The sequence below is a fragment of the Mirounga leonina genome, unplaced genomic scaffold (genome assembly GCF_011800145.1).
Source record: "Mirounga leonina isolate KUSES-001 unplaced genomic scaffold, KU_Mleo_1.0 Mir_92, whole genome shotgun sequence".
NCBI lineage: Eukaryota > Metazoa > Chordata > Mammalia > Carnivora > Phocidae > Mirounga > Mirounga leonina.
The window spans coordinates 67,628-95,493 of NW_023270852.1; the positions used below are offsets into that span (position 1 = coordinate 67,628).

Sequence of the window (27,866 nt, forward strand, 5' to 3'; positions counted from 1 at the left end):
TAATAAGAATAAATCCGCAATATGTTGTTTCCATGTATTAATCCAGATCTTATTTCTCAAGTGTATATTTCTCAGTTGAAAGTTATACCCCATATTCATCCCCCACAATATCCTTACCTCCCCAACACACACACACAGAGTTGAATTTATAATCACTAACTCTTGTAGGCTAATATTGAAAAGGCTAACTGGCCTTTCAGGGTCCACGGCCTGGGGGATTCCAAGTCAGAGAAGAAAGAATATGCTTGTATGGAACCAGAATTATTTTGGCTAGCCATTTTCCTTGTGGTCCCCATGTGTCCAGAGTTGCCCAAGCTCTTGAATTTACAAAAGAAATAGAAGGCCTTGTCCCTGTTCTGAAGGGGCTTGCTGCCTTATTGAAAGACAAGACGTGCATGAATCAAACATTCAAGACCCAGTATAATAAAGTGCTGAAATTGTGCGGGGAGAGGGGGTAGGCTTTCATAGAGGAAGAGTGCCCAGTTCAGGTCACAGTAGGAAGACTGCAAGAAGCCAGTGGGCATGAATCACCCTGAAGGGACTGAATTAGAAAAAAAGAAAAAGGAAACTAGTAACATGCACTGTATGCCTATTATATTCTAGGAACTATGTTAGGTAATGTTTTATCTTCTGTTGGTCTCATTACAGTTTTGTGAAGCATATCTACAAATCCATGTTTCACAGATGAGGAAACTAGAACTTGGATAATGTTATCAAACATTGTCTTACTGGTTTCAAATATAATCTGTATTGCACAACTTCTTTTTTAGACCTTTCTATTTTCATACTCTGTTTTTAGAGAACTACACCAATTGACCATGATTGAAGACAATAAGGAAAATAAAGACCATTCCTTAGAAAGAGGAAGAGCAACTCTCATTTTTTCCTTAAAGAATGAAGTTGGTGGGCTTATAAAAGCACTGAAAATCTTCCAGGTAAGCACTCTCCATATTTTTGCATAATACTCTTCTCAAAGGAGTCTCTAAAATTATATTTAAAATATAAATTTTTTTTTAAAGATTTTATTTATTTATTTGACAGAGAGAGACACAGCGAGAGAGGGAACACAAGCAGGGGTAGTGGGAGAGGGAGAAGCAGGCTTCCCACAGAGCAGGGAGCCCGATGCAGGGCTCGATCCCAGGACCCTGGGATCATGACCTGAGCTGAAGGCAGACGCTTAATGACTGAGCCACCCAGGTGCCCCATAAAATATAAATTATTATAAATTCTTCAGAGATGGATGGGAGAAATTTCTTAAGCACTTAAGTTTCTAAAATATTGCTTAATTCTAACAAATGGGCAAGGGATACAAACCATTTACAGAAGAGAATACAAATAGCTAATAAAGAAACGGGGGAGGAAAGATTCACTTCACAGATTTCAGAGAAGCAGATCTTAATTTTGTTGTAATGAAATAGAATATTAAAAATTTAATATTATTTAATGACATTAGTAATATATTTAATGATATTTTTAATATAGCAAAATAGCAAAGATTCTACAATTATACTGTTCCCTATGGTCAAAGCTTCAATGCATTTGGGACTTAAATACACCTTTGGTGTGAGGGTAAATTGGCACAATATGTAGGGAAACAATATGTATTAGAGCCTTAAAATGTTCACACAATTTGACCCAGTAATTCCACTTCCATAAATCCATCTTTTAATTTTTTTTTTTTTTTGAGAGAGAGCACACATGCGCGAGCTGGGGGGGTGCAGTGGGGGGAGAGGGAGAAGGAGAATCTTAAGCAGGCTCCATGCTCAGTGCTCAGTGTGGAGCCCTATGCAGGGCTTGAGCTCATGACCCCGAGATCATGACCTGAGACAAAATCAAGAGCTGGAGTCTTACCTCACTGAGCCACCAGGCGCCCCCCCGTAAATCCATCCTGAGGGATTAGGGGTCTGTCAGGCAGAACACGAATATTTACTGAGTACTTACTGTGTGCCAAGTGCCCTGTAGAATCTAAGGATGTGGACCTGAACAACGTAGACACAGTGCCTGCCCTCGCACTGTGTGTAATCAGGGGGAAAAACAGATAGTAAACAAATAATAATAGTAAATAATTACATGTGTGCGAAGTGACCTGAAAGAAATACCAGATAGTATTATGATAACATTGAACTGGGGGACCTAACCTAGTTTATGGGCTTAGGGATACAAAGACTTATTTATAAGAACTAAAAATTATGAACAAGCTACTTTTCCAAGGGTAGGGGACAGGTTAAAGTATGCTAATAGAACATCATTGGGATTAAATTCTTAGACTCTGGAGGTGGACCCCCTGAGTTGAAATCCTTGCTCTGTTATTTATTGGCTGGGTGATCATGGAAAAATTAATTAGTCTCTTTGTGCTTTAGTCCTTTCATCTATAAAATGAGAACCCTGCCTACCTCATAGGGTCATTGTGAGAACTAACAGAATTAATATGTAAAGAGCTGATGTTAAGTTTTAAAAATCAAGTTTATATCCATACATGCTATTTTATAGCCATGTGAAAATATTTCAAAGAATTAAAAATTTTAAATACAGACCAGTTGTCTAGAAGAGTTGCAATGAAAAGCATGTTTTCCTACCCAATACACCATATCCTCAGTCCCACTCCCTAGAGGCAACCTCTCAGCTATTTCTGTTCTTGAGTCCCTTTGATGATGAATTTATAATATCTAAATATTGTTCTGATACCTCTCTTTGAGTTATCAACTTTACATGATATTTGCTCTCTCGTTAATGATACTGATACCATCTCCATCCCTTCTCTCTCTACATTCCCCCAAGTTTGATAATTATATGATTATTGATTCTTTTGATTTTATTGGTTCTTTATTGATTACCTTTGAGTTTTTAAATAATGTACCTATATTTCTTCTTCCATCAACTTTCTTCTTTATTTTATTTTTAATCAAAGAATGCATGTGCATGGTTTAAAAAGTCAACCCACACTTTAAGGCTTATGAAGAAAATAAGTGGTCTTCATCAACTCCCCTCATTATTAAATGTTTTTATTTGTTTGTTTGTTTATGGGGGGAGGGGCAGAGGGAGAGAGAAAACCTCAAGCATACTCCCCGCCCAGTGCGGAGCCCGATGTGGGGCTCGATCTCACGACCCTGAGATCCTGACCTGAGCCCAAATCGAGTTGGATGCTTAACCGACAGAGTCACCCAGGCTCCCCTTCATATCTCCTCATTTTTAAGTTTAATTTATTTTGCTAATCCTACAGCAAAGGGTTGAGTTAATCATACACTTTAAATCATGTGTAGACTATCATCATCAATTTATACAGCCTCCTCCTGTTTTATTTCATTGTTCCATTCAGTCTCCATTTCTCTCTTCTGATAGCTGTTCTGATATATTTGATCTGTACATGGAATTATTTTTATGTGCACTTTAGAATATGTAGTTTTTATGTGTGTGTGTTAATTTATGTAATTGTTATTGTACAATACACTTTTTCTTTCACTCAGCACTGTTTTTAAGATCTACCCATGTTGATGTGTAACCGTCTCATTTTATTTATCCTCAGCCTGCAGGAGGCAACTATTTTCAACTCTTTTAACTACATTTTCTAGAATTTACTTCCATTTTTTTTAAGATTTTATTTTTAAGTAATCTCTACACCCAAGATGGGGCTTGAACTTACAACCCAGAGATCAAGAGTCCCATGCTTTACCGACTGAGTCAGCCAGGCGCCCCTACTTCCATGTTTATAAACAGTACACTTGTTGTGTATTTCTTGATTTTTTTCACTTGTAGATACCACCTACTGATTTCCTACAATGAAAGTAAAGATGGCTTTTTTGACACAGTCCCCTTTCCAGTGGCCCCCTTGACTTTCCTTCCCCCCATCTTCCCAATGAAGTTATGTCCCAGTTTTTGGCTATGCCAGTGTTCAGTGTTTTCATTCTTAAGATTATATAAATCTTGCTCAAAGAAGAGCCATATCATCCATTATTTTGACTTCCTTTTTGGTAAACAGGATTACAACTTAGTGTTTAAAAGCATGGGCTATAGAGCAGGACAGTTTGAGTTTCAATTCCAGCTTTGACGCTTATTAGCTGTGTGCCTTTGGGCAAACTGCTTAACTTCTCTGTGGCTCTTTTCCTGTAATTGAAATACATGCTAGGGAATGTCTCACTTATTACTTCTACTTTGTGTAAATTTCCCTGGGTCTTCCTGACTAAAATTTTCTTCCAGATGGACTTTTAAATTATTTAGTTACATTTCCTCAACAAATTCCATCAAGATTTTGATTTTGATAATGTTCAATTTATTGAGCAATTTAGGAAGAATTGACATTTTGCATCTTTGTCTCTAAAAACATAGTTTAACTTTATATTTATTCAAGTCATAATTCAGAAAATATTTATGAATGCATTCTTATTGTAAAAATTAATAAGAAATAGATTAAACTCTGTTAAAATTTTTAAAAATTTTAATTTCAGTATAGTTAACATACAGTGTATTATTAGTTTCAGGTGTACAATATAGTGATTCAACACTTCCATACATTAGCCAGTGCTCATCACAAGTGCCCTCCTTAATCCCCATCTCCTATTTCACCCATCTCCCCACCCACCTCCCCTCCAGTGGCCATCAGTTTGTTCTCTGTAGTTAAGAGTCTGTTTCTTGGTTTGTTTCTCTCTCTCTCTCTCTCTCTCTTTTTTCTTCTTCTCATTTATTTTGTTTCTTAAATTCCACATATGAGTGAGATTATATAGTATTTGTCTTCCTCTGACTGGCTTATTTCACTTAACTTTATACTCTGTAGCTCCATCCATGTCATTGCAAATGGCAAGATTTCATTCTTTTTTATGGATGAATAATATTCCATTGTGTATATATACCACATCTTCTTTATCCATTCATCTATGGATGGACACTTGGGCTGCTTCCATAATTTAGCTATTGTAAATAATGCTGCTATAAATATAAGGGTGCATGTATCCCTCTGAATTAGTGTTTTTGTATTTTTTGTGTAAATACCCAGTAGTGTGATTACTAGATTGTAGGGTAGTTCTATTTTTAACTTTTTGAGCAACCTCCATACTGTTTTTCAGAGTGGCTGCCCCAGTTTGCATTTCCACCAACAGTGCAAGAGGGTTCCTTTTTCTCCACATCCTCTCCAACACTTGTTATTTCTTGTGTTTTTTATTTTAGCCATTCTGACAAGTGTGAGGTGATATCTCATTATGCTTTTGATTTTCATTTCTCTGATGATGAGTGATGTTGAGCATCTTTTCATGTGTGTGTTGGCCATTTGGATGTCTTCTTTGGAGAAATGTCTGTTCATGTCTTCTGCCCATTTTTAAATTTGGATTATTTGGTTTTGGGTGTTGAGTTGTATCAGTTCTTTATAAACATTGGATACTAACTCTTTATCAGATACATCATTTGCAAGTACTATCTCCCCTTCAGTAGGTTGCCTTTTAGTTTTGTTGATTGTTTCCTTTGCTGTGCAGAAGTTTTTTATTTTGATGTAGTCCCAATTGTTTATTTTTGCTTTTATTTCCCTTGCCTCAGGAGACATAACTAGAAAAATGTTGCTATTGCTGATGTCAGAAACTCTCCTTTAGTTCTGATCAACTCCAGTATATTTAGTAACTGGCTTTCTTCTATTGATTCCATGATAAAGTCTATGTTCCAGGATAAATCCTGCATATTCCAATTTCCCAACATCCCTGATACTCTTTTTTTCTTGTTGCTCATGTTCCTAATAATTCTTACTTCATTTCTACCTTTGCATATACAGTTCTTCCTGTTTGGAATCCTTCTTCCCTTCTGTCTTCCTACTCTATCTATTCTTTAAGCCTCATCTTGGTTCCTGTCTGCTCCATGGAAATATCTACTTTCTCTAGCCCATAATGCCTTTTCCCAGAACATCTTCTGCACCTGCTTACTACTTGTGCTTTCTCTTAGTCTTTCATATGTTAGCCAACTAGATTATAAACTCCTTGTATGTCTTGCTTTTCTCTGTATGCTTCACAGCCTTTACGGGGCTACATAGGTGTTCACCAAGTTAATTCAAATTGAAAAGGTTAGTGTTGGAAATCAGATATTCTAACCTCATTTTTTTAGATGTTGGGTAATTGGTTCTTATGTTTCATTATTATGCCACTGGTGCTAGTCCTCAGCTATCCAAATTGGTAAGAGAAGATATCGTCCTCCCACAGGTGTGCACATATGGGCACCCAGCTTGGGCTGGCATGGGAAGAGAGCAGAAGAAGCAATCTGCTTCAGCTGTTTACTAAGTTTGTAGCTTAAGAGATTTGAGGTATTAAATACACTGTTCAAGCTGTTCATCTAATTTTATTAAATGCATATTCACAAAAGAAACTTTCCTTTCTAAAGGACTAACATTAATATCACTTTTTGAAAATGCTTTTATTTGTGAGAAATTTTTGAAAAGTTCTTTTTGTCTAGGAGATTTGATATTTTTATTTGAGGCCATTCAGTTCTGGCAATTTGAGGGACTTCTAGTGGGTGTTATTTTATTAGTTTCTGGAGGGTGTGATGAATTTTTCAACTTTTTTGAACAGTACCTAATATTTAGGGGGAATTATTTTGCTGTTGGCAGCACTAAAAACAGCCTTTTTCTCTTTTGACTATGATGGTGAGTTTGGAATTGATTTTGAGTGGTAGTGAAAGTAATGAACTCAGAGACTATTACCATCTGAGGCTGTCATATATATCTTTACTCTCTGCTTTACCCAGGAGAAGCATGTGAACCTGTTACATATTGAGTCCCGAAAATCAAAGAGAAGAAACTCAGAATTTGAGATTTTTGTTGACTGTGATATCAACAGAGAACAATTGAATGATATTTTTCATCTGTTGAAGTCCCATACTAACGTTCTCTCTGTGAATCCACCAGACAGTTTTACTGTGAAGGAAGATGGTAAGTTTGAAAAGTGAAAATCCCACTCAGAAGATTAAGTACATAATGTGTGTCCAATCTCCAATTTATCCTGAAGGCATGAAAAAATAAAACTCTGTCTCTTCAAATTGCTTAGTTTGGTAGTGAAGGGAGCAGAAAATGTAATTGCTCAAAATACTATAGAGCATTATAAAGTAACGTTTTATCAAGTGTGAGAGAAGCGAGAGGGAAACTTTGGGTATAAGGAAGAATTCAGAATAGTTAGAAATTGATTAAGTTTTCTCAGTTTCCAAATCATTAAGCATTTCTTAATTTCACAAACCTTCAATTTACAATCCCTGAGCACTTAGAAATTCCCACAGGGCTTAGCATCTGGCAGATATTAAGTGAATATTCAAATTTGTTGAGAATATTGATAGATGCTGACAACTATGATGTGAATACATTCTTTACACACTCCTCCCTGTCCCCACTCCCACCAAAAGTAAGTGAAAAGCAACTAAGCCTCCTAAGGTTTCTAATGGCTAAGATCTTCTGTTGTGGAAAAAATCCTTGTCATTTACTTGGCACAAAAGATAAAAGGATAATTCAACCACATTTTGTATATAATACTAAATTTAAAGTAATCCCTTATGACATGCACAATTTGGGGTATACTCAGGGCTGACACTCATCTGTTATGTATTTTATGGCTGTGTAAGTTATTAAAATACTAATATGCTTCCATTTCTGAGTGGCAGATAGCTGCTTCCCCAAGTCCCTTGCATGTCCCCACCATGCCTAAAGCCTGTGCGCTCCAGGTGCTACCCTAGGAGTCCTAGGCCCACTACCAACAACCAAAGGGTTAACAGCTGGTGGAGCAGAAGCCTAGGACTCTGCTCATGTCTATTTTGAGTGATTGTTGCCCCTGTGGTATTTCTGGTTAAATCTCTTGACTATCACTTTTGGGTATGTTAAAAAGAGCATTAGGCTGGAGCAAGGAGGATTGAATTCTAGTCCTCTCTCTTCCAACAGAGATGAGTTTACCTTGGGTAAATTACCTCTCTGAGCTTGGTTATCGCATCTATAATATGAAGAGTTTCCTAGGGGCTAAATGGTTCAGTTGATATTTAGGGAATACCAACTTGTGTCAGTTATTTCTACTGAGAAGCAACGATACAAATATATGTATAGTCCCTCCCCTAGAGTCTTTCCCATTCTTTCCCATGAGACAGATATAAGATATCTTATATATAAGATTATTAAACGATTCCGTTTCCGAGAATCAGAGCAACCCGGAAGACAGAGAATTAGCTCCACCTACAGGGTCAGGGAAGGTTGATTTGGGTCTTGAAGGAAGAGAAGGACATTCTCAGGAAAACAGAAGGATGGGGCGGAGCAGGAAGTGGGAGTAGGGTGTAGGTTATCCAGGCAGGAGAACAACAGGTGCAAACCCCCAGAGTTACAGGAGGGCTTGTATGTCTGAGGGAGGGTGAGAGATCAAAGTGGCAAAGACATCAGTGATCTCTAAGAGCCTTTGCATCGACAAAAAGAAACATGCAAAGTTCTCATTAAATTTTGCACATTGGTCTGCAAAGTTGTACATCCTAACTCTGCTTTTTTCAGGATAGCTAAATATGTAGCTTAAACAGTTTTGTTTTGTTTTGGTGTATTTTAGGTCCATTACCAAAGTGTAGCATTTCACCAACCCTTAGGAAATCAAGGCTCAAAAAAATATTTGAACTCAAAAATTTCAAATAAAATTTACTTATTATAAATAGAGCAATTTACTTGTTTAAATTTTGACTCAAAGTACAAGCTACAATAAAAAATTTCATCCAAATGTATTTATGACTTTCTTAATTTTTTCTTCCTTATTGCCTATTTAAGATTGTCTCTTCAACTGTTAGTGGTTTTGTATTTTGCAGGTATGGAAACTGTTCCTTGGTTTCCAAAGAAGATTTCTGACCTGGACCATTGTGCCAACAGAGTTCTGATGTATGGTTCTGAACTGGATGCAGATCATCCTGTAAATATTTTTTTTTAAAGATTTTATTTATTTATTTGAGAGAGAGAATGAGAGAGAGAGAGAGAGAGAGAGAGCACATGAGAGGGGGGAGGGTCAGAGGGAGAAGCAGACTCCCTGCCGAGCAGGGAGCCCGATGCGGGACTCGATCCCGGGATTCCAGGATCATGACCTGAGCCGAAGGCAGTCGCTCAACCAACTGAGCCACCCAGGCGCCCGCATCCTGTAAATATTTTTAATAAATCTTTTCATGAAAATAATTTAAAGCAAACTAAAAATTAAGGGAAATTCTTTCCTTTTCTGGGAGAACATGCTTATGCTAGACTAAATAGGATCTGGTTTTAATCTGGATTTCGGGAAGTGCTGGTAGTTCTCCACACTGGCGGAATCCCGACTAACTTCCTGAAGGCATCTAACTTCACTGGCTCTGAAACACTGTCCCATATCTGGCATTCCTAGTAATAAGAGCTTTTCTAAGAATTCTGCTAAAATGAAGACAGTATCTGCAGCAATTTTTGTTAAAGTGGGTATGGATTATTGGAAAGCGGGGGGTAAAGATAGGAGGGGGAAAGACTTATCACCCATGCTGTCCTGCATGACTGGTTTATTAGGCAGTTGATGAACTAGGAAGTTGTTTCTTTGGAAAATTATATGGGACAGGGTACAGGCATAAACTGGAGAATCAGTAAGCCCAGAGCATTAAGGTTGCTTATGGAGTCCTATGGTCCTGGGAGGGTGGAGAAAAAAAGAGTGCAATTTTGGAGCGGTATGCACCAGTGCTTTGATTTGCTGCTTGGTAGCTCTGTTCATTGACTGCATATTGCCTTAGATGGCCCTCAGCTGATCCACCTATTTTTTTCTATAATATCTCATCGAGCAATTTATTAATTGCAATTATACTTGCTCTCAAGGCATTTGCAGTCCAGTTGGAAAGATAAAGCACACATCTATAAATAAACATGAGATTAAATTGTGAAAAGTGCTAAGTGGCAGGAACAAATTGCTTTGAGATGTACACAAGAAGACAAACACTTCTAGTTGAAGAGATCAGAGAAAGGCAACATTTTAACGAGGCCTTAAAGGAGTTTGGCAGGAAAGAGATGGGGAGGAAGGACAGTTCATTGCAACATGAGCAAAGGTTCAGAGGTAAGAAAATCTGGAGCATGTTTATGGAGAGGTGACTAAATAATTTCTTTCTGATCCACTGCCAAGTGCTATTGATTTTACCTCCTAAATATTGCTTAAATTTGTTCCTTGTTTATTCCTATTAGCACACCTTTAACTCATCTCCCAGCCTCCAGCTCACCACCTCAAACCCATCCTCCTCATAGTCACTAGAATGATCTAAAACCTCTGTATGATCATTTTCCCTTTTCTGCCTAAAGCTCACCAGTGATACCTAGGTACCCATCTAAGAAAATTGAAAACATATGTCCACACAAAAACTTGTACACAAATGTTCATAGCAGCTTTGTTCATAAAAACAAAAAAGTGGAAACAACCCAGATGTCCATCCACTGATGAATAGATAAGTAAAGTGTGATACATCCATAAAATGGAATATTAGTGATCATAAAAAAACACAAAATACTGATGCATGCATGCTACAACATGGAGGAACCTTGAAAACTGTGATAGTAAAAGAAGCTGGTCACGAAAGGCCATGTGTTATATGATTCCTTTTATACAAAATATCTAGAATACCCAAATTCATAGAAACAGAAAGCAGATTAATGGTTGCCAGGGGCTGGAGATGAAGGGAAATGCAGAGAGTCTGTGAATGAGTATGGTGTTTCTTTGGGGGATAAACATTTTCTGAAATTATAATGGAGGTAGTTGCACAACACTGTGAATGTACTAAAAATCACTACACTGTACACTTTAAAATTTTATGGTGTGTGAATTATATCTCAATAAAGTTGTTATTTAAAAAAAAAAAACAACCACCAATGACTCCCCATTACCCAAAGACTGAAATCCAAGCTGTTTCAGACCTTTACTAGCAGACCTCAAACTAGTCTGCGCTATGTTCCACCTCCTTCTCCAAGCTCCAGCTCACATTTCCTTAGGCACAGCGTGCTGTTTTTCATTGCTGTGTTGTCATCGGTGCTGTCCTTTCTGTCCTTTCCCACCCAGCTGTCCCCACTCCTTTACTGAGACTTAGCTTGGGAGTCATCGCTGGGAAACCCTTCCTGACCCTCACTACCCTTTTTCACATACTCTGGATGAGGAATTTCTCTTTTGAGTTCCAGTGGCATTTTGGGCATATCTCTAATAAGGCATTTAGCATATTGTTTCATAATAATTGGTTGATGTAAACTCCTTGAAGACCCAGGTTTTGCTTTGTTCCTATTTGTTTCTCTGGATTTTAGCACAAGGCCAGGTGCCTAGGAGAGGCTTGTAAATCTGTGTTAAAGAGATGAGTCTCATTCTCCCCTTTCAAGTGTCTTCCCCTTCTTTCCTGTTTTGTATTATTGGCTGTTTTCTCCTGGGCTTTGCTTTTTGAAGTCTTATTTTACCTATTTTTAAAAAATATTTTTCTAGGTATAAATTCTAACGTTACTATTTTATTTCTTTATTAGCATTGTTTGCTTTTGCAAATATGAGTATGTTTTTACTTTGCGATAAAATCTAAAGCTAGATTTAGTTGTCATGACTTCATGTATTATTAATTACTGTTTTATTATTAATTATGATTATAGGAAAATATAGCTGAAGAAGTAGTCAAACGATTAAGAAAAAAAATCTCACATTTGGAAAAGAGTTGTGTACTTAACTAGGATGATGCTTTTCTTATTCCTGAAACCATTTTATTTTTGTAGCCACTATAAGATTTTTGTATCTTGGTATCTATAGTATCTTTTATTTTAGTGGCCACAATAGTATAAAGCTTTCATATAACATTGCCTTTTTTTATTAACTTATTTTATTGAAATTCAGTTTTTAGCATTAGTATATCATTAGTTTCAGATGTTCAGAGTTCAGTAATTCATCAGCTGCATGTAACACCCAGTTCTCATTATATCACATGCTCTCCTTAATGCCCATCATCAAGTTACCCCATCCCCCCACCCATAACATTGCCTTTAAAATAAAAATGATCATACATTTCTAAACAGTGCTTGCTCAAAATAACAATAATGTAGCCCTTTAATATCGTAACTTGAGTAATAATGAAACCTTCATTTGTCAGTATTTTTTAGGATGGATATTTTTAAACCTTTCTTTAATTATCAGGGCTTCAAAGACAATGTCTACCGTAAAAGACGGAAGTATTTTGCAGACTTGGCTATGAACTATAAACAGTAAGTGTCTTATAAAAATAACTTATTCAATTTTGAAATAATAAATGAATAGAGTAAATTATGCTCATTTAGTAAATTATGCTTAGCTCAAAAGATAAGTGCTATTGTTTATTGAATGCTAATTCAAAATAACTTCTCTTTGTCTCGTTAGTGGAGACCCCATTCCCAAGGTTGAATTCACTGAGGAGGAGATTAAGACCTGGGGAACTGTGTTCCAAGAGCTCAACAAACTTTACCCAACCCATGCCTGCAGAGAGTATCTCAAAAACTTACCTTTGCTTTCTAAATATTGTGGGTACCGGGAAGATAATATCCCACAACTGGAAGATGTCTCAAACTTTTTAAAAGGTAATATGCTTAATTTTTTGTAAGGGGAATGTTGAAGTCTGTTGTGATCATGACAGAATTTTTAATAGAGGAATAAAGTTCAAGTATATGGGAGGTCAGAATTTTCCTTACTCTGTCCTGGAGTATTTGGCATCCCATCTGAAGAGGGACAATCATGATCTGGAGCAAGTGTAGAGGACAGTGAGCAGAATTATAAGGGGCTTGGAAAAATGTATTATATAAATAAAATTTGAAGGACTCTTAGGGTGTTTAACCTGGGGATATGGGGGACATTCAAGCTTTATTTAAATACTAGCTGACCATCTTAGGTAATAGCGGGAATACTATGTGGCCCTAAAGTAAATGACAATTGGATAGAAACTGCAAGCTTTTAGCTCAAAATGGAGAAGACCTTGTTAAATGAGCCATTTGAAAATGGAACGGGCTCATGAGATGGTTATTTCTGCATCCCTGGAGGTTTTCATGCAAAGCTCTCCACCCATTTGTCAGGGATGTGGTAGAGGAGAGTCAGGCTCCTTGGAGAAGATTGGAGTAAATGGTCTCTGAAGCTCCTTTCCACCCTAAGACTATCATTTTCCCAAGGAAGAAGATGTGCTAGTAGAAGCATCAACAAAGATTAAGGACATTTTTTTTCTCTTTTAGTTCTTCATGCCTATTTTCTTCAGGCTTCCTTATTTTTTCTAGCTAGTACGGAAGTAAAATGATCAGTGATCTCCAGGGTTTACAATATATAAGAAAAATAAATATCCCCTTTGATCTCTGCGGACTAGAACATTAGGGAACAAATAGAAGTTATGTTTTTCACTCAGAGGGAGTTTAGTTTATTTCCATCATGGTCTGAAATTCCTATCTTTGAATTTCTTACACAGACCATCATAAAAACCTACATATTTATTCAACTCCATAATTCTTATTATGCACAAAACTAAGAAAAACTAAGCAGGAAAAGGCACTATTGTTTTATAAGGGAAGAACTTGTATAAATGGTTCCTATAAAAACTAGGTTTAAAAAAAGTGATTAAGGATGACAGAGAACCAATGTATGTGACCTCACACATGGGTATTACAAAGATGGGCAAGCATATGCTACAGAAGTTACCAAATTAAATTTGCTTGAGATTTGGAGGAAATATTTTGTTATGGATACAAAACTGAAAGCTGTTCACTTGGGGTCTGGAGCATGAGCTGGATGCGGAACAGGTTGCTAAAGGTGTTTCAAGGGAAACTGTCAAAGAGGGAAACCAAACCTAAATGATAGTTCAAACAAAACACTGGTTGGAAGGAACTCTCTACACTGTCGAATATGGTGGCCCCTAGACACATGTGGTTGTTTAAATAATTCACATTAATATAAATCAAAATGTTAGTTTCCTAGCCAAACTAACCACATTTCAAGTGCTTAATAGCCACATGTGATTAGTGGCTACCCTACTGGGTAGGCTAGGTATAGAACATTTCCATTATTGTGGAGAGTTCTATTGGACCATGAAGTCTACCCATGAGAGTGGGGGAATCCAAGTACAAAAGCAACCAGATGGAACTGGAAGAACAGAGGGCGAGGGTTTGAAATGAACAGCAAGCGTAGAGCTTATAGAGGTCCCCCTAGTCACTGCTGTCCTACCGGCAGGCCCCCTTCTACACAGGGCAAGCAGTTGTAGCTGTTGGGGAATCAAAGAGCACCATCCAATTTAGATCAAACATACTTTGCAAGAGAAAGTACTGGCTAAAAATGGCATAGCTTAAAAAGTGATTCTGATCTAAATTAATAGACCTAGTTGGGTTTTTTTTTCTTTTTAAAGGAAGTAAGACTGTCTAGGAGATATTCTAAACCCTTTAAGGAGACAGCGAGGTATAATATAAGAAGACCTGGGCTCTCATTCTACCTTTATCATCTACGGTGTGACTTTGGGCACATTATTGAGTCTCTGAGCCTCAGTTTAATAGTCGTCACAATGAGGAGAATAAACTTTAATAATAAACTCGAATTGTAAACATGAAAGGAGATGTAATATGTAAGGTCTAACGCATTGCCTGGCCCCATGGTAAGTGCTTAATAATTATTACTTTCGCAGAGTACACACATGATACATTTAGTTTCCATATTCTCCCTCAAAGTGCTTCTAGGTACCACTGGCGGGATTAAAATGTTACAGTAAATGGTCTGTTGGGGTGAAGATTTTCTTCATTTTCTCCTTTGCTTTGCAGAGCGCACGGGTTTTTCCATCCGTCCCGTGGCTGGTTACTTATCACCAAGAGATTTCTTATCAGGTTTAGCCTTCCGGGTTTTTCACTGCACACAGTACGTGAGACACAGTTCAGACCCTCTCTATACCCCAGAGCCGTGAGTACTTCTGTTTAATATTCGTTCATCAAATAGTTATTTGTCAAGATGGTACTTCCTTCAGGAGTCTTGTGTGAAGATTAAATGAATGAACATGTGTAAAGCATTTGGAACAGTGTCTGGCACATAATACACGCTCCATGCTCTATATATGTTAGCCATTATCATAACTATTATTAAATGACAACCTTTACCTGTTAGGTGCCAGGTGCTAGTCTAAGCAGAGGGAGTGTAAAAAGAATCAGACAAAAATTTCTGCCTTCATAAAATTTATATTCCAATGGGGGATAGAGATAATAAACAAACAAGTAAATATATATATATATATATATACACATTAAAATATATAATATAATATATACATTTATATATATAAATGTGTGTGTATATATATATATTTAATATCACCAATCAATGCTGATAAGTGCCATGGAGAAAAATAAAGCAGAGAAAGGGGAAAGCGGTGTATGTGTGGAGTGTTTCTATTTTGAAAGGTGTGATCAGACAAGGACTCACTGAGAAGGTGACATTTGAGCAGAGACCTGATTTGGTGGGGGTGTGGGGCAGACATGTCTATGGGTATCTTATGTGTATATGTTTGTGAGTGGCCTAAGTTTTGAACCAAAATAGTTTCTTTAGTAAATTGTTAGTGTCGTTCATGGTCCATTTGCAAAGTAATGCCGCCTGAATAAAAGTAAGATCAGATTTTGGCTTGATTGAATTGTTGACCATGCATTTATATGTGACATAAGCATCACAGAGTGACAAACCTGTACCTCTTTTTCAGAGATACTTGCCATGAACTCTTAGGTCACGTTCCCCTTTTGGCTGAACCTAGTTTTGCGCAATTCTCCCAGGAAATTGGCCTGGCTTCCCTTGGAGCTTCAGAGGAGGCTGTTCAAAAACTGGCAACGGTATAAATTGGAAAATAGCTGTATAGATCAGTAATTCTTATTGGGGTGGGATGGGAGTGTGAGTTTAAAAGTGCATATTCAAGATGACTGTTAGAAAATTTGTCTTTGCTCATATTTAATTTAATTTAAATACTTTCAATAGTATTAAAGGAGGATGTGAAATTATAAGGTTCATCAAAAGGACATATGGGCTTTAAAAAAAGGTAGAGAAACACTAGCGTTCAATAATGTTAATTATTTGTAGATCTTTTTTCAGTAAAAATGATAGGTTCTCTGAAAATGATGCTAAAAATGTTCTTGAACATTAGGTACAAGACACCGTGCTGGAAATACAAAGATGAGTAAGGCCTGGTTCCTGCCGTCAAGGAATTTATATACAACTTAGGGAGTCAGTTGTGTTGAATGGATGAACTCTACAGAGAAGTTCAGGCAGAGTGTTCTGGGAGGTCAGAGAATGGCTTGGGAAAGGTTTCATGGAAGAGGAGTATCTGGACTAGCCTAGGGAAGATGAGTCATGTTTTCACCTGCCAAGAAGGGAAGAAAGAGCATCTTAGGATGAGGGCACACAAGGAAAGACAAGGAGGTGCTTGGTGTATCTGGGGAAATGACAAGAAGCTGGAACAGAGTGTGTTAGGGTGGGGGAGGTAGTATGAAAAAGGCTAGATGATTAGAATAGTGCTTCTCAAATCGTGGTTTGGGGACCCCCTGGTGTTCCTGAAAACCTTGCACAGGGTCCTTGAGTGAAAGATCCACTCAGAATGCAAAGTGGATTTCAATATAAGAACTAGAGTTCATTGATATGGTTTCATATTCCACATTGCAGCTGAACTTCAAGAAATTACCACTTGTTGAGTTTCGATGTAGTCTCAAAGAAGAATATCCACAGTTATGTGAAAAGGCTATTACAATACATAGCCTCTTCCAACTACTTACCTGTGTGAGGCTGAGTTTTCTTCATATACTTCAGCCAAAACAACATATGGCAACAGGTTAACTATAGAAGCAGATATGAGAATCCATCCTGTTTTTCTAGCCAGACATTAAATAACATCTAGACAGACATTTAAAAAGATTGGGAACAATGTAAAACAATGTTTCTTTCCTGACCCTTTTTTTGTGTTGTGCAATATAGTTACTTTGCATTAAATTGGTATGTTACCATGAAATGGTTTATTACACTTTAAAATTAATTAGCAAACATGTAAATGTTTTCAGTCTTAACTCACATAAACAAAAGGTCCTTTGGGTCCTGAGTAATTTTTAAGAGTATAGAAGAGTCCTGGGAACAGCAGTTTGAAAAGTGCTGGTTTAGAATAAAGCCAGATTGTAGAAATACTTGGGAACAAGTCTGGGGATCTTGAACTTTATTCCAGCGCACTTTGGGTCAGTGACTAAGAGTTGCAGTTTGTTTTAAATTGAGTTATTCAGGCTGTGAAAGTAACATCAATGTCCTTTTCCAGTGCTACTTTTTCACTGTGGAGTTTGGTCTCTGTAAACAAGATGGGCAGTTGCGAGTCTTTGGTGCTGGATTACTTTCTTCTATCAGTGAACTTAAGGTAAAAGCCATAAGTCTCTCCACATAGCCATGTTTACTTAATATAATTGATATGACCTGAAAGAGTTTTTGGATTTGAACAAGTGCATACTATGGAAAATACTTGGGGTGGCAGTAAACATTACTTAAGAGACAATTTTCTCTATTTCCTAGGTTTATAGAGATACCCTAAATGTTTTTTACTTATATGTGGAATTTAATTACTTAATTTCTTTCTCTTTTTTTTGAATATAGTTGACACACTAAAGACATATCTTTCATTTATTTAAAGGTTTATTTATTCATTTTAGAGAAAGAGAGAGTGCACAAGCAGGGGAGGGGCAGAGGGAGAGGGAGAGAGAGAAAATCCCCAAGCAGACTCCCCGCCGAGTGCAGAGCCTCATGCAGGGCTTGATCCCAGGACCCCGAGATCATGACCTGAGCCAAAACCAAGAGCTGGCCGCTTAACCAACTGAGCCACCCAGGTGCCCCAATAGACATATCTTTTATATAAAAAGTATTTTAAAGCTTTTGCTTACAAAGTTTTGCTGTTCCCTCACCATTTTTAGTGTGTTAGCAATAACTTCTCCTAAATTCTATGGAATTTTTTGAGAATTTTATTTATCTAATAAAGGAATGAACTTAATGTTTGCTGAGTGATGGGTGTGTGTCAAATACTGTCCACGGTACTTCTTGCTCTCAGGAGTCTACCACCTGACGGTGGGTATAAGTCATGTATAGAAATTACTAGTGCAGGCTAGGAAGTAGGTGTCATAATGCAGGAATATACGTAAATATTGTCAGGTGCCTCTTACACCTGAGTGTTAGAACAAAGTCATGGAGATGGTCTTGGGGCATTTATGGGGAGCAGCAGCCATTTGCTTTGCTGGAGTATACTGTGGCTTAGATAATGCTGTAGGAAATAAGTTTGGAACTGTAGGTTGGGGCCATTGCAGTCGTACCTTCAGAGGTGTGCTGATTCTGGTGGTTGTGTTTGGGATGTGATCCATGAAATTAAACAGTATTCTTTGATTCACTGACTCTTTGTCTTCTAGCATTCACTTTCTGGACATGCCAAAGTAAAGCCCTTTGATCCCAAGATTACCTGCAAACAGGAGTGTCTCATCACAACTTTTCAGGATGTCTACTTTGTATCTGAAAGCTTTGAAGATGCAAAGGAGAAGATGAGGTAAAGTATATCTTCCGCATGTCTTAACTTCCCTCTACAAAAGATAGGTCCAGTAATGGTAACAAATCACAGAAGTAAGCAGCTGGATAATTAGACGCCTAGGAGGTACCTTCTGCCTATGACGTATCTCCCTTTCACAACAAATATTTAGAGTATGTTGTTTATGGTGATGTTTGGTGATTGCATATATGAATCAGATACATTGAGAAACTGGTTTCTTCCCATCAGAGTTTCTAATCTATTAGGAAAATAAACTGCATACAAATTACCATATAACAGCATAGAAAGCCTTAGAGAGATACAGATGAAACTTTGTTTTCCATTTTATTCAGGAACAATTTATTCCAGATGGGGGAACAGGGAAAGTTTAATGGCATCTGAGAAAGCACTTGAAGGATAAATAGGATTTAGATATGTTAAGTTTTAGGCTAAGGGACAGTGTAAAAAAGGTAAGGGAGGTGGAAAAATATAAGAGTGTGATGCAATGAAGCTATGATTTAACTATTTTTTTAACGATTTTATTGATTGAGCACAAGTAGGGGGAGGGGCAAAAAGAGCGGGAGAGAGAGAATCTCAAGCAAACTCTGTGCTGAGCATGGAAACTGATGTGAGGCTCAGTCTCACCACCTTGAGATCATGACCTGAGCTGAAATCAAGAGTCAGATGCTCAACCTACTGAGCCACCCAGGTGACCTACTATGCTTTAACTATTAATCAGCTAAGTGTGTTGTTAAGAAAGGAGGACATTGGAGGCAGAGAAACTACTCAGGAGATTTTTGTAATATTTAAGGTGAAAATAAGAGCCTGGGCCAAGACAGAGGTAGTAGGAAAGGAAAGGACTATAGAAGCAGAATCAACAAAACATTTGGTGGAAAGGGTCTGAGGTCACAGTGAGATCATTGTGGGATATATGGGGGTTGAAGACATGCTCCTTGTCTTCCAGAGATTTTCTGTTACTTGCGGAGTTAGGCCAGGCACAGAACCCAATAACAATACTAGCAGGGCTTCCTCTAGCACATATGGCCCCTTTGCGCAGACTTGAAGAAGGGGTCCCTTCTGGGTAGACCAGGTGGATTGCAAGCTGCATTTCAGCCCTTACTCATGTACGGTTGTCCTCTGCTGTGTTCCTGGGGTCCTGAACACAGTTGTTCTTGGGGGTACCAAATGAGAAGTTCAAATGTTGACTTGATGAAGAGGGTAGGACTTGAATGCATGAAGAAAGGGTGGAAGTTAGGTCATTTGAGAGAAGGTTAGAGGCAGACATTCTAAACAGAAAGAATGTCCATGTGCAGGAGGCAGGACTGTTCCTGGCCTCTGTATGTGTGTGTGTGTGTGTGCGTCCACGCAAATGTGTAGGTGTGCAGGTATAGTTAGGTAAATCACAGCTGAGAGGTCTGTTACTAGGTGGCCAAGTCTGCCATTGTCTCATGATAAAGCTACTGTAGTTGGTCTCCTTACTCTAGCCAAGAAATATATAAAGTAATAAATCACCAATAAAGTCATCCACAGGATCTTTCCCTAGCAATGCAGGGGTGGATGTGTCTATGACAGTTTTAGGTTTCCAACCTGTGTAGGATTCTAGGGGATCTCTGCATGTGCTGTGTAGGAAAGTCATCAGATTGGTTGTGTGAACAACTAATAAAGATTTGCCTTTCACCTAGTGTGTGAAATAGGTTTGCTGTTGCTCATTCAGTTTTCATCCTCTGCTTCCTAGAAATTGGTTGCCTCTTATTTGTTTTCTTAAACAGAGAATTTACCAAAACAATTAAGCGTCCATTTGGAGTGAAGTATAATCCATACACACGGAGTATTCAGATCTTGAAAGACACCAAGAGCATAACCAGCGCCATGAATGAGCTGCAGCATGATCTCGATGTCGTCAGTGATGCCCTTGCGAAGGTCAGCAGACAGCCAAGCATCTGATCCTGAGAGTGTCTGAGTGTCAATTCAGAGACCTGTGGGTCAGCTCCTGCTTTTCTTGAAGACCTGGTTGTGGAGGGACAGCCTCCAAACAATATTCTCTACTCCTATTCTTTAATTAGTCTTTTGGAAATTTGCACCTCAATACTGTATACCACTACCCATTATTTTTTTTGTAACAGCTTTAGTGAAATATGATTCATATACCATACAATTCACTGACCACTCATTTTTTTATAGAGAATTTTTTTGACCCTAGAGATAGATCTAATACCGGCTTGATTCTCTTTTCCCTAATCCTTCTTGAATAAAATGACTTTTATGATCACTTAAAATGCCTGGATGGGTATTATGGAGCTGACCCATACTATTACCTAAGATCCTCTTATATCTAAAGTATCTTACTTATCATTGAATTTGTGCCAAGCTTGATCACATTCACAGCCCTAAATTGAATAGGAGACCAGCTGTCTCCACTGCTAGCGTGGGCAGAAGTATAGAGGCCTTTGCATGTGAAGCGTACCTTGTAAAGAGGAAGTCGTCTAGTTTCAAGTGTGGTATCTTGTAGGGAAATATGAGTAGCCAAATCTGGAAAGGTTGATTGGGGTATAATCCTCAAGAGCAGGCTAAGAATTTGGGACTTTCTTTGGTATGGAACTAGGGAGCCCCTTCCCAAGCGACCATCCTCCTTGAGTGAGAAACTTTCCTTTCGAAGGCACTGCATGATGCTGGTTTTGTTTTAGGTTATCTGTTCTACTCATGGCCAAGGGGAACATGGAGGTGGGGGGACCACTTGCAAGGCCCTATACTCACACATGCAGAGTATTATGATGGGCTTTGTCCTCAGGTTAGCAGGAGATGGTATTGTCAAATGGAGAGTTCAAACTAAGACCGATGAGAGAAGCACAAAGTTAAAGTTGGGAAAGCAACACTGAGCACTTCATTTCCAAGATACAAGTGAAGTCATAAATACAGAGGCAAGGCATAGGGGTAGAGGGTGGGGAAATAGGTGAGGAAATGGGATGTAAGAAAGGTCAAGAAGACCATTTTAGGTCTGACAGCAATAATGCAAGGGTTGCAAGGACTGTTTTTTATGTGCTGTTGGCTATATCATACAGGGAATGGACCTGATAGAAGAGGGTGAAGCTGGATTCCTGAATACATGCTGTCTGTTTGATTTGCTCCTTTCCTCCTCCCCACGCCCTCTTCAGGTTTCTGTTTCTGGTCCTCTTCTCTCTCTGCCATCTCTTCATGGGAAATGTCATCCACATCCATGACCTCAATTCCTTTTTTTTCCCTTTAAGATTTATTATTTATTTTAGAAGGTGGAGAGGGGCAGAGGGAGAGAGAGTCCTAAGCAGACTCCACGCTGAGTGTGGAGCCTGTCACAGGATTTGATCTCACAACCCTGAGATCAGGACCTGAGCCAAAAAACCAAGAGTTGGATGCTCAACTGACTGCACCACCCATGTGCCCCCATGACTTCAATTCTTATTTTCTAAGACTCCCATATTTGCAGTTCTAACCTTGACATCTTTCTTGAATTTTTGCATTTTAAGTCCAGCTGCCTGCTGGATATTTTCCATCTGAATGTCCCTAAATCAGGCTAATATTGTACAACTTCTTATGGTACCATTCACATAGAATGAAATGGGTTTGTACAACATGGTAGTCCTATCAAGTATCTCAAACTCAAAAGGTTAAAAAACCCCACAAACAAAACCCTCAGAATCATCTGAATATTACACCTTATCAGCTTCCTCTCCTAGTGTTGTCATTTCTGTTAATGATATATTAAGGGTCATATTTTCCACCAATTTTTCATTCTTAATTAGCTACTTAAAAAACTGTTTTTACTTTTTTCCCCACATTAATAGTCAAATTGTATACCCTTTAGCACATTTTATTTCACCAGACCACTAGATCTTTTAATCCTTTTTAGACCTCAAAAGAAATTATAAAAAAACTTTTTGTCCTACAATGAAGTAGAATTGGGAAGAGAAATTCATGCTATTTCAGATTTATACATTACTTATAATTTTAGTTAAGTATAACTATTAATAGACCTTTGATAGTAATTGATCTAAATTAGCTAATCTAAAATCATTTGAAATACTGATTAGCTAGTTTATAGCTGGTATATTTGGTTGCAAGGAAATCTATTGTAAGAAAACCATGATAGATAACAGTTAATAGCAAATTATACATACTGTATCTGGTTATATTAATACAACTTTGATCATGGTAAAGAATCATAGTTATTGAATTTTAAAACTATGGTATTTAAAACCACTCTATGACTAAAGCACACTAAAATGAATGTTAAAGCACAATCATTATTATTCATTACTTCAGAATAATGGAAATATTTCATGATTGATTTCAGTTCTTCTAACCTCTGGATTTGTGATATTTGGTAAATCAGGAGTCCTGAGAGTTTTCATGTATTTTAAATTTATATCTTCAAAACATCTAAGAATATGTTAATATTTACTCCAATATGAGAACAGAATTGAACCAAAAGTTTGGTTTATAATTCTTAATCAGTTACTTTTTACTTAAAGACTTAGGTGATATTTTCCTGACTTTTTGAAGAAAGCTCCAAAAGCTGGTTGTCAGAATGCCTATGTTTCTTAATCTGCCTATTTTGTAATTCAGAGTTATATAATAGTAATGACACACCAGAATGTATATAATTATACTTAATTTTTAAGTTGGCTTTCAAATTGAAAAAGGAAAAAATCCTGGAGTTCTTTAAAGGCACACATAATAGAGTTCATATATTAATTTCTAGGAAATGAATAAAGATGCTATGGTCCATTTCAGTCTAGTCTTTACTATGTAATATACATTTATGATTTGTAAGTTTGTTATTCAACTGGATAATAATAAATGGACACAAAATTCATGTTTTTTGTTTCTTTGAAGATTTTATTTATTTATTTGAGAGAAAGCACAAGCAGAGGAAGGGGCAGAGGGGGAGGGAGAATCAGACTCCCCACTGAGTGGGGAACCTGACATGGGGTTTGATCCCAGGACTCTGGGATCATGACCTGAGCTGAAGGCAGACGCTTAACTGACTGAGCCACCCAGACGCCCCAAAATTATGTTCTTTTTTTTTTTTTTAGGATTATTTATTTGACAGAGGGAGGGGGCACAGCCGGGGGGGGGGGGGGCGGTGCAACAGGCAGAGGGAGAGGGAGAAGCAGGCTCAACAGAACAGGGAGCCTGATGTGGGGCTCTATCCCAGGACCCTGGGATCATGACCTGAGCCGAAGGCAGAAGCTTAACCAACTGAGCCACCCACGTGTCCCCAAAATTCATGTTCTTAACAAGCAATTTTTTTTTTTTTTTGTCAAACATAAGTTAAAAAACTGATTTATGGGGCGCCCGGGTGACTTAGTCGGTTAAGATCTGACTCTTGATTTTGGCTCAGGTCATGATCTCAGGGTCGTGAGATCAAGCCCCGGCTGGGGCATTGAGTCCACTTATGATTTTCTCTGCTCCCCCCCACCCTGAATCCCGGCTCTCCCTCTCACTCTCTCTCTCTCAAACAAAACAAAACAAAACAACAAAAACCAAAACCCAAACCTGATTTAAATATATATTAGCAATGTCGTAAGTTTAAGAAATCTATAACATCCTGACATTTCTTGAAAAGCCTGTGAATATGAGATATAAGGGAATCCATACACTACTTCTGGAGTTTTTGATAAAGTCTCAATCATATGTTCCTACTCTGTATAAGGAGTTAAATCTACTTCACTGGGTTATTGGAGGAATTATGTTGTGAAAGGACATTGTAAAAAGAAACATCCATATGTAAAGAATCACTAATATAATCACTGTCCTGATCTGGGATCCCCCATAACTTCTGGATGACTTTATCTTCCTCCAGAGGGAATTCTAGCAGGCAGTATATTTTTTAAGATTTTATTTATTTATTTGAGAGAGAGAGAATGAGAGACAGAGAGCATGAGAGGGAGGAGGGTCAGAGGGAGAAGCAGACTCCCTGCCGAGCAGGGAGCCCGATGCGGGACTCGATCCCGGGACTCCAGGATCATGACCTGAGCCGAAGGCAGTCGCTTAACCAACTGAGCCACCCAGGCGCCCAAGATCTTCTTAGTACACTTAGGGATTAAGCCAATTTGCAGCTGACCATCTGTCTTTGTGAGGGCTGGTCTATTTCCAGTTCACCTCTACTCTCAGAGTGCAGCACTTTAGGGATCCCAAAGGCAAGCTATGGGTGTGTGTGCTGGGGCTTCTCCCTGGGGACCCTGGACTCCTGCCTTTGTCCCCTCCTTCTGTCATCCTTCCCACCCCTATATGATTGCTGAAAGTACTGTTCAGCTTCTCAGCTACAGCTTTCAGCCCAGTTTCTTAGCCTCCAAGTCACTGCTTGCTAATTAGCAAACACTTCCAGTGGAAAAGTAGTGCCAGATATAATCTCTCAGCTTCCAAATCTTGGCCTTTCAAGTTCTGGCTGCTTTGATAGTTCTCCAGTGACTTGAAACAGATTTTTAAAATATTATCCCCCAGCTTTTCTAGTTGTTTTTGTGAGAGGCTTGGTCTATAGCTAGCTAATCTGTCTTTATCAAAGGCAGAAATCTGACCTTGGAGTAAATCATTTAACTTCTTTGAGCCTCAGTTTTTTTCATCTATAAAATAAGATGATCTAAAGGAAAACATTTCCTAACTTGTATGGTACATCGATGTAGTCTATATGGCCCCAAAGTACTTTATACTCTCCTCTTACGTGGAAACAAGGCATCTGAAAGTGATACCATCAAATAGTTTAGCCCCATTCAAGAACTGCAACTCAGCCAGGCTGTTAATGGGAAGAATTACTCAGTGGCATGTACATAGTTGAAATAGTGGCAACATTGCAACACTTCCTAGAAATTGTATTAAAAGATATAACATAATGATATAACTGTTAAGTTAGCCGAAGTATAGATGTATGTACATTCAAGGGGTGAAATTGAAAGACAAGTGTATTCTTCTAGATCCTCTCTCTATTAAAACTGACTCTGTGGGTAGTCCTTGCCCCTTTGGCTGAAATCTCAGGTCCTGGCCTTGAATTTTCTGCTCATTCCTAACCCTTAGCTTCTAATTTCTCTCTCTCTTTTCTTGTTCCTCTGTGCCCACTCACTAGGATGCCTCTGGCTCCTCCATGGTTTGGGGATGGTGGTGGGGAGGAGAGGCAATGAGTAGAAAGTTCTGTTTGGTCTGATACTGTTGTGAGTTGGCATTAATGCTGACTCATTCTTTGGGGGTGTTTTGGAGGAACTTCCCACCCTCTTATTTTTTGGGGGATCTCTTGATGTGACTGGGCTGTTGAATTCATCTCCCTCACTCTCTAGGAATCTAGTGGTCAACTCCATTGGGGTGTCACTTCACCCCTCCAGGAATTTCCCTGGACAGTGTCTAAGACCATTCCCTAGCCAAATTGCTGCATGAGAAATACATGGGAGATACTCTGGGCATGAATGACTTCTCCAAATCGATCTCTCTTCGCTCAGCTATCTGGCCACAAGCCATTGGATTTCTCAGGATGAATCAACACCCTGCCCAGGCACCAGTCTGGAGGGATACATACATACCCAGCTCTCTAAGTGGTTCTGCAGCAGCAGGCCTTTCCTGAGACATGAGATGGGAGGCGCTCACAGCACATTGACATCGGTCCCCCTATATCCTATCAGAATTCTCTCAGCCTCTCCAACTTCTTTCATAGACTGGAAGTCATACACGGATTTCTAGACCCCTCTTTCATAAGTTTGTATTTTTCTTAGCATCGTCATGGATGTTCTCAAGATAACCCAGGCTGGAGAGGGAAAAGTGAGGTGCTGCCCTCACGTGGTCTTACAGGCAGAAACACCAAGGAGTAGGTGGAGTGAAAACAGGAAAGGTCTGTCTGGTCAGAGCTCACTGGAGATACATTCCAGGGCTCCCAGGCATAAAGGGTAATGAGGACTGGAGGCTTCCGTCAGCAGAGGGGTCAAGAACTAGTGAATATGGATTGCCATCTTTAATGGGACCCTATTTGTACCCACAAGATTATGGGTGGCTTGGGAAATGGAGGTTATGTACAAAAAAAGTACAACAAAGAAAATAAAATTCAACTGTAACCTGCCACCCTGAGTATATGTGTTTGTGTTGCGTGTGTAGAAAATTGCTGTAATAGTTACGTTTATGACATATCATGAACACTTCCCTTATTTAATGTCTTCCAAAACATATTTTTTAAATGGCAGCCTAGTATTCCACTGCATGGATATGCCACAATTTACACAATTTATTTTTAGACTTTCAGGTAATTAAGTTCTTCCCTATTATATACAATCCCATAATGAATAATTTGCAGTCTAAGTCTTTGTGTACAGCTCTGATTATTTTCTCGTGATAAATTAACAGATGTGGAATTTACTGGGTAAATATCTGTTTATTTTTCTTCATGTTCCTAATACGCATTGCCACATTTTCCTTTAGGAAAACTATATTTATTTAGCTCCTACCAGCGGTGTATGAGGGTGTCTGATAAAAGCCATTTTATATGAAAACCTCTGTTGGGTGAAAATTATCCAGTATTGATGATCAGAATCTGGGCAGGACCATGCTCTGAGCGCTGAGGGTTAGAAGGCTGCCCCTGGCAGGAATCCGTGAGAACCAGCCTCCTCAGTTTCGTGTCCCGAGGAGTAAGTTCCTGCAGACCCGCTTACCAAGAAGCTTTCTTAGATTTTGCAAACGCACACCAAAGCAGATCCAAAGACAGCTCGGCTAAGACACTGGGACAGGACCCTTTCCACCCCGCTCCCCGGCTCAATTTCTTCCCGGTCAGCGGGTGGTATAATCTCTGCCCTGTCAGCGCCTCCGGGCTGTCGTGGGACTCCAAGGAGATGAAAACACGAAGGAGCGTAGTGCATTCGTGTATTACTAAAAATAGAATGCGAGGGGAGGGAGGGAGAAGCACAACGGCACTGCACGGCTGGGGGCCAAAGGCAGAGACGCTCTGAGCGCGCCCGGGGGCGGCGGTCGGCAGCAGGGTCCAGAGGCGATTGCCCGGCTCTCGCGGGCCCTCCCTCGGCTCCGCCCCCGCCCCACTGCAGACCACTCCCCAGGGATGGCCCCTCCTCCTCCAAGGCCTCTCCCCCCCTCTGGCCCCGCCCCCACCGCAGACTCTCTCCCCCCCCCCGCCCCGCTCCGGCCCTGCTCTCACTGCAGGCCCCCCTCCCACGTCGGCCCCGCCTCCGCCACAGACCCCTCCCCCGTGCCTGCCCCTTCCCCACGGCAGACCCCTCCCTAGCAAGGGCCCCGCCTTCATTACAGACTCCTCCCCCGCGCCGGCCCCTCCCAATCACAGGCCCCACCCGCGTCGGGCCCACCCCCCATTCACTAATCCCTCCCCTGGAGGGCCCCACCCCCGACCCCTCCCGGAA

General features: G+C 39.2%; 1 protein-coding gene across 1 annotated transcript; it reads left to right on the plus strand.

Moving 5' to 3' along the window:
• The first annotated feature begins 818 nt into the window (after nt 1-818).
• TPH1 (tryptophan hydroxylase 1) lies at nt 819-21,769 on the plus strand. Its single transcript, XM_034995635.1, has 10 exons — nt 819-935; nt 6,712-6,895; nt 8,782-8,882; nt 12,117-12,184; nt 12,336-12,532; nt 14,738-14,873; nt 15,661-15,787; nt 17,248-17,343; nt 18,377-18,510; nt 20,259-21,769. The coding sequence occupies exons 1-10, from the start codon at nt 819-821 to the stop codon at nt 20,431-20,433; spliced, it is 1,335 nt and encodes a 444-aa protein (XP_034851526.1). The 3' UTR covers nt 20,434-21,769.
• The last annotated feature ends 6,097 nt before the right edge of the window (nt 21,770-27,866 follow it).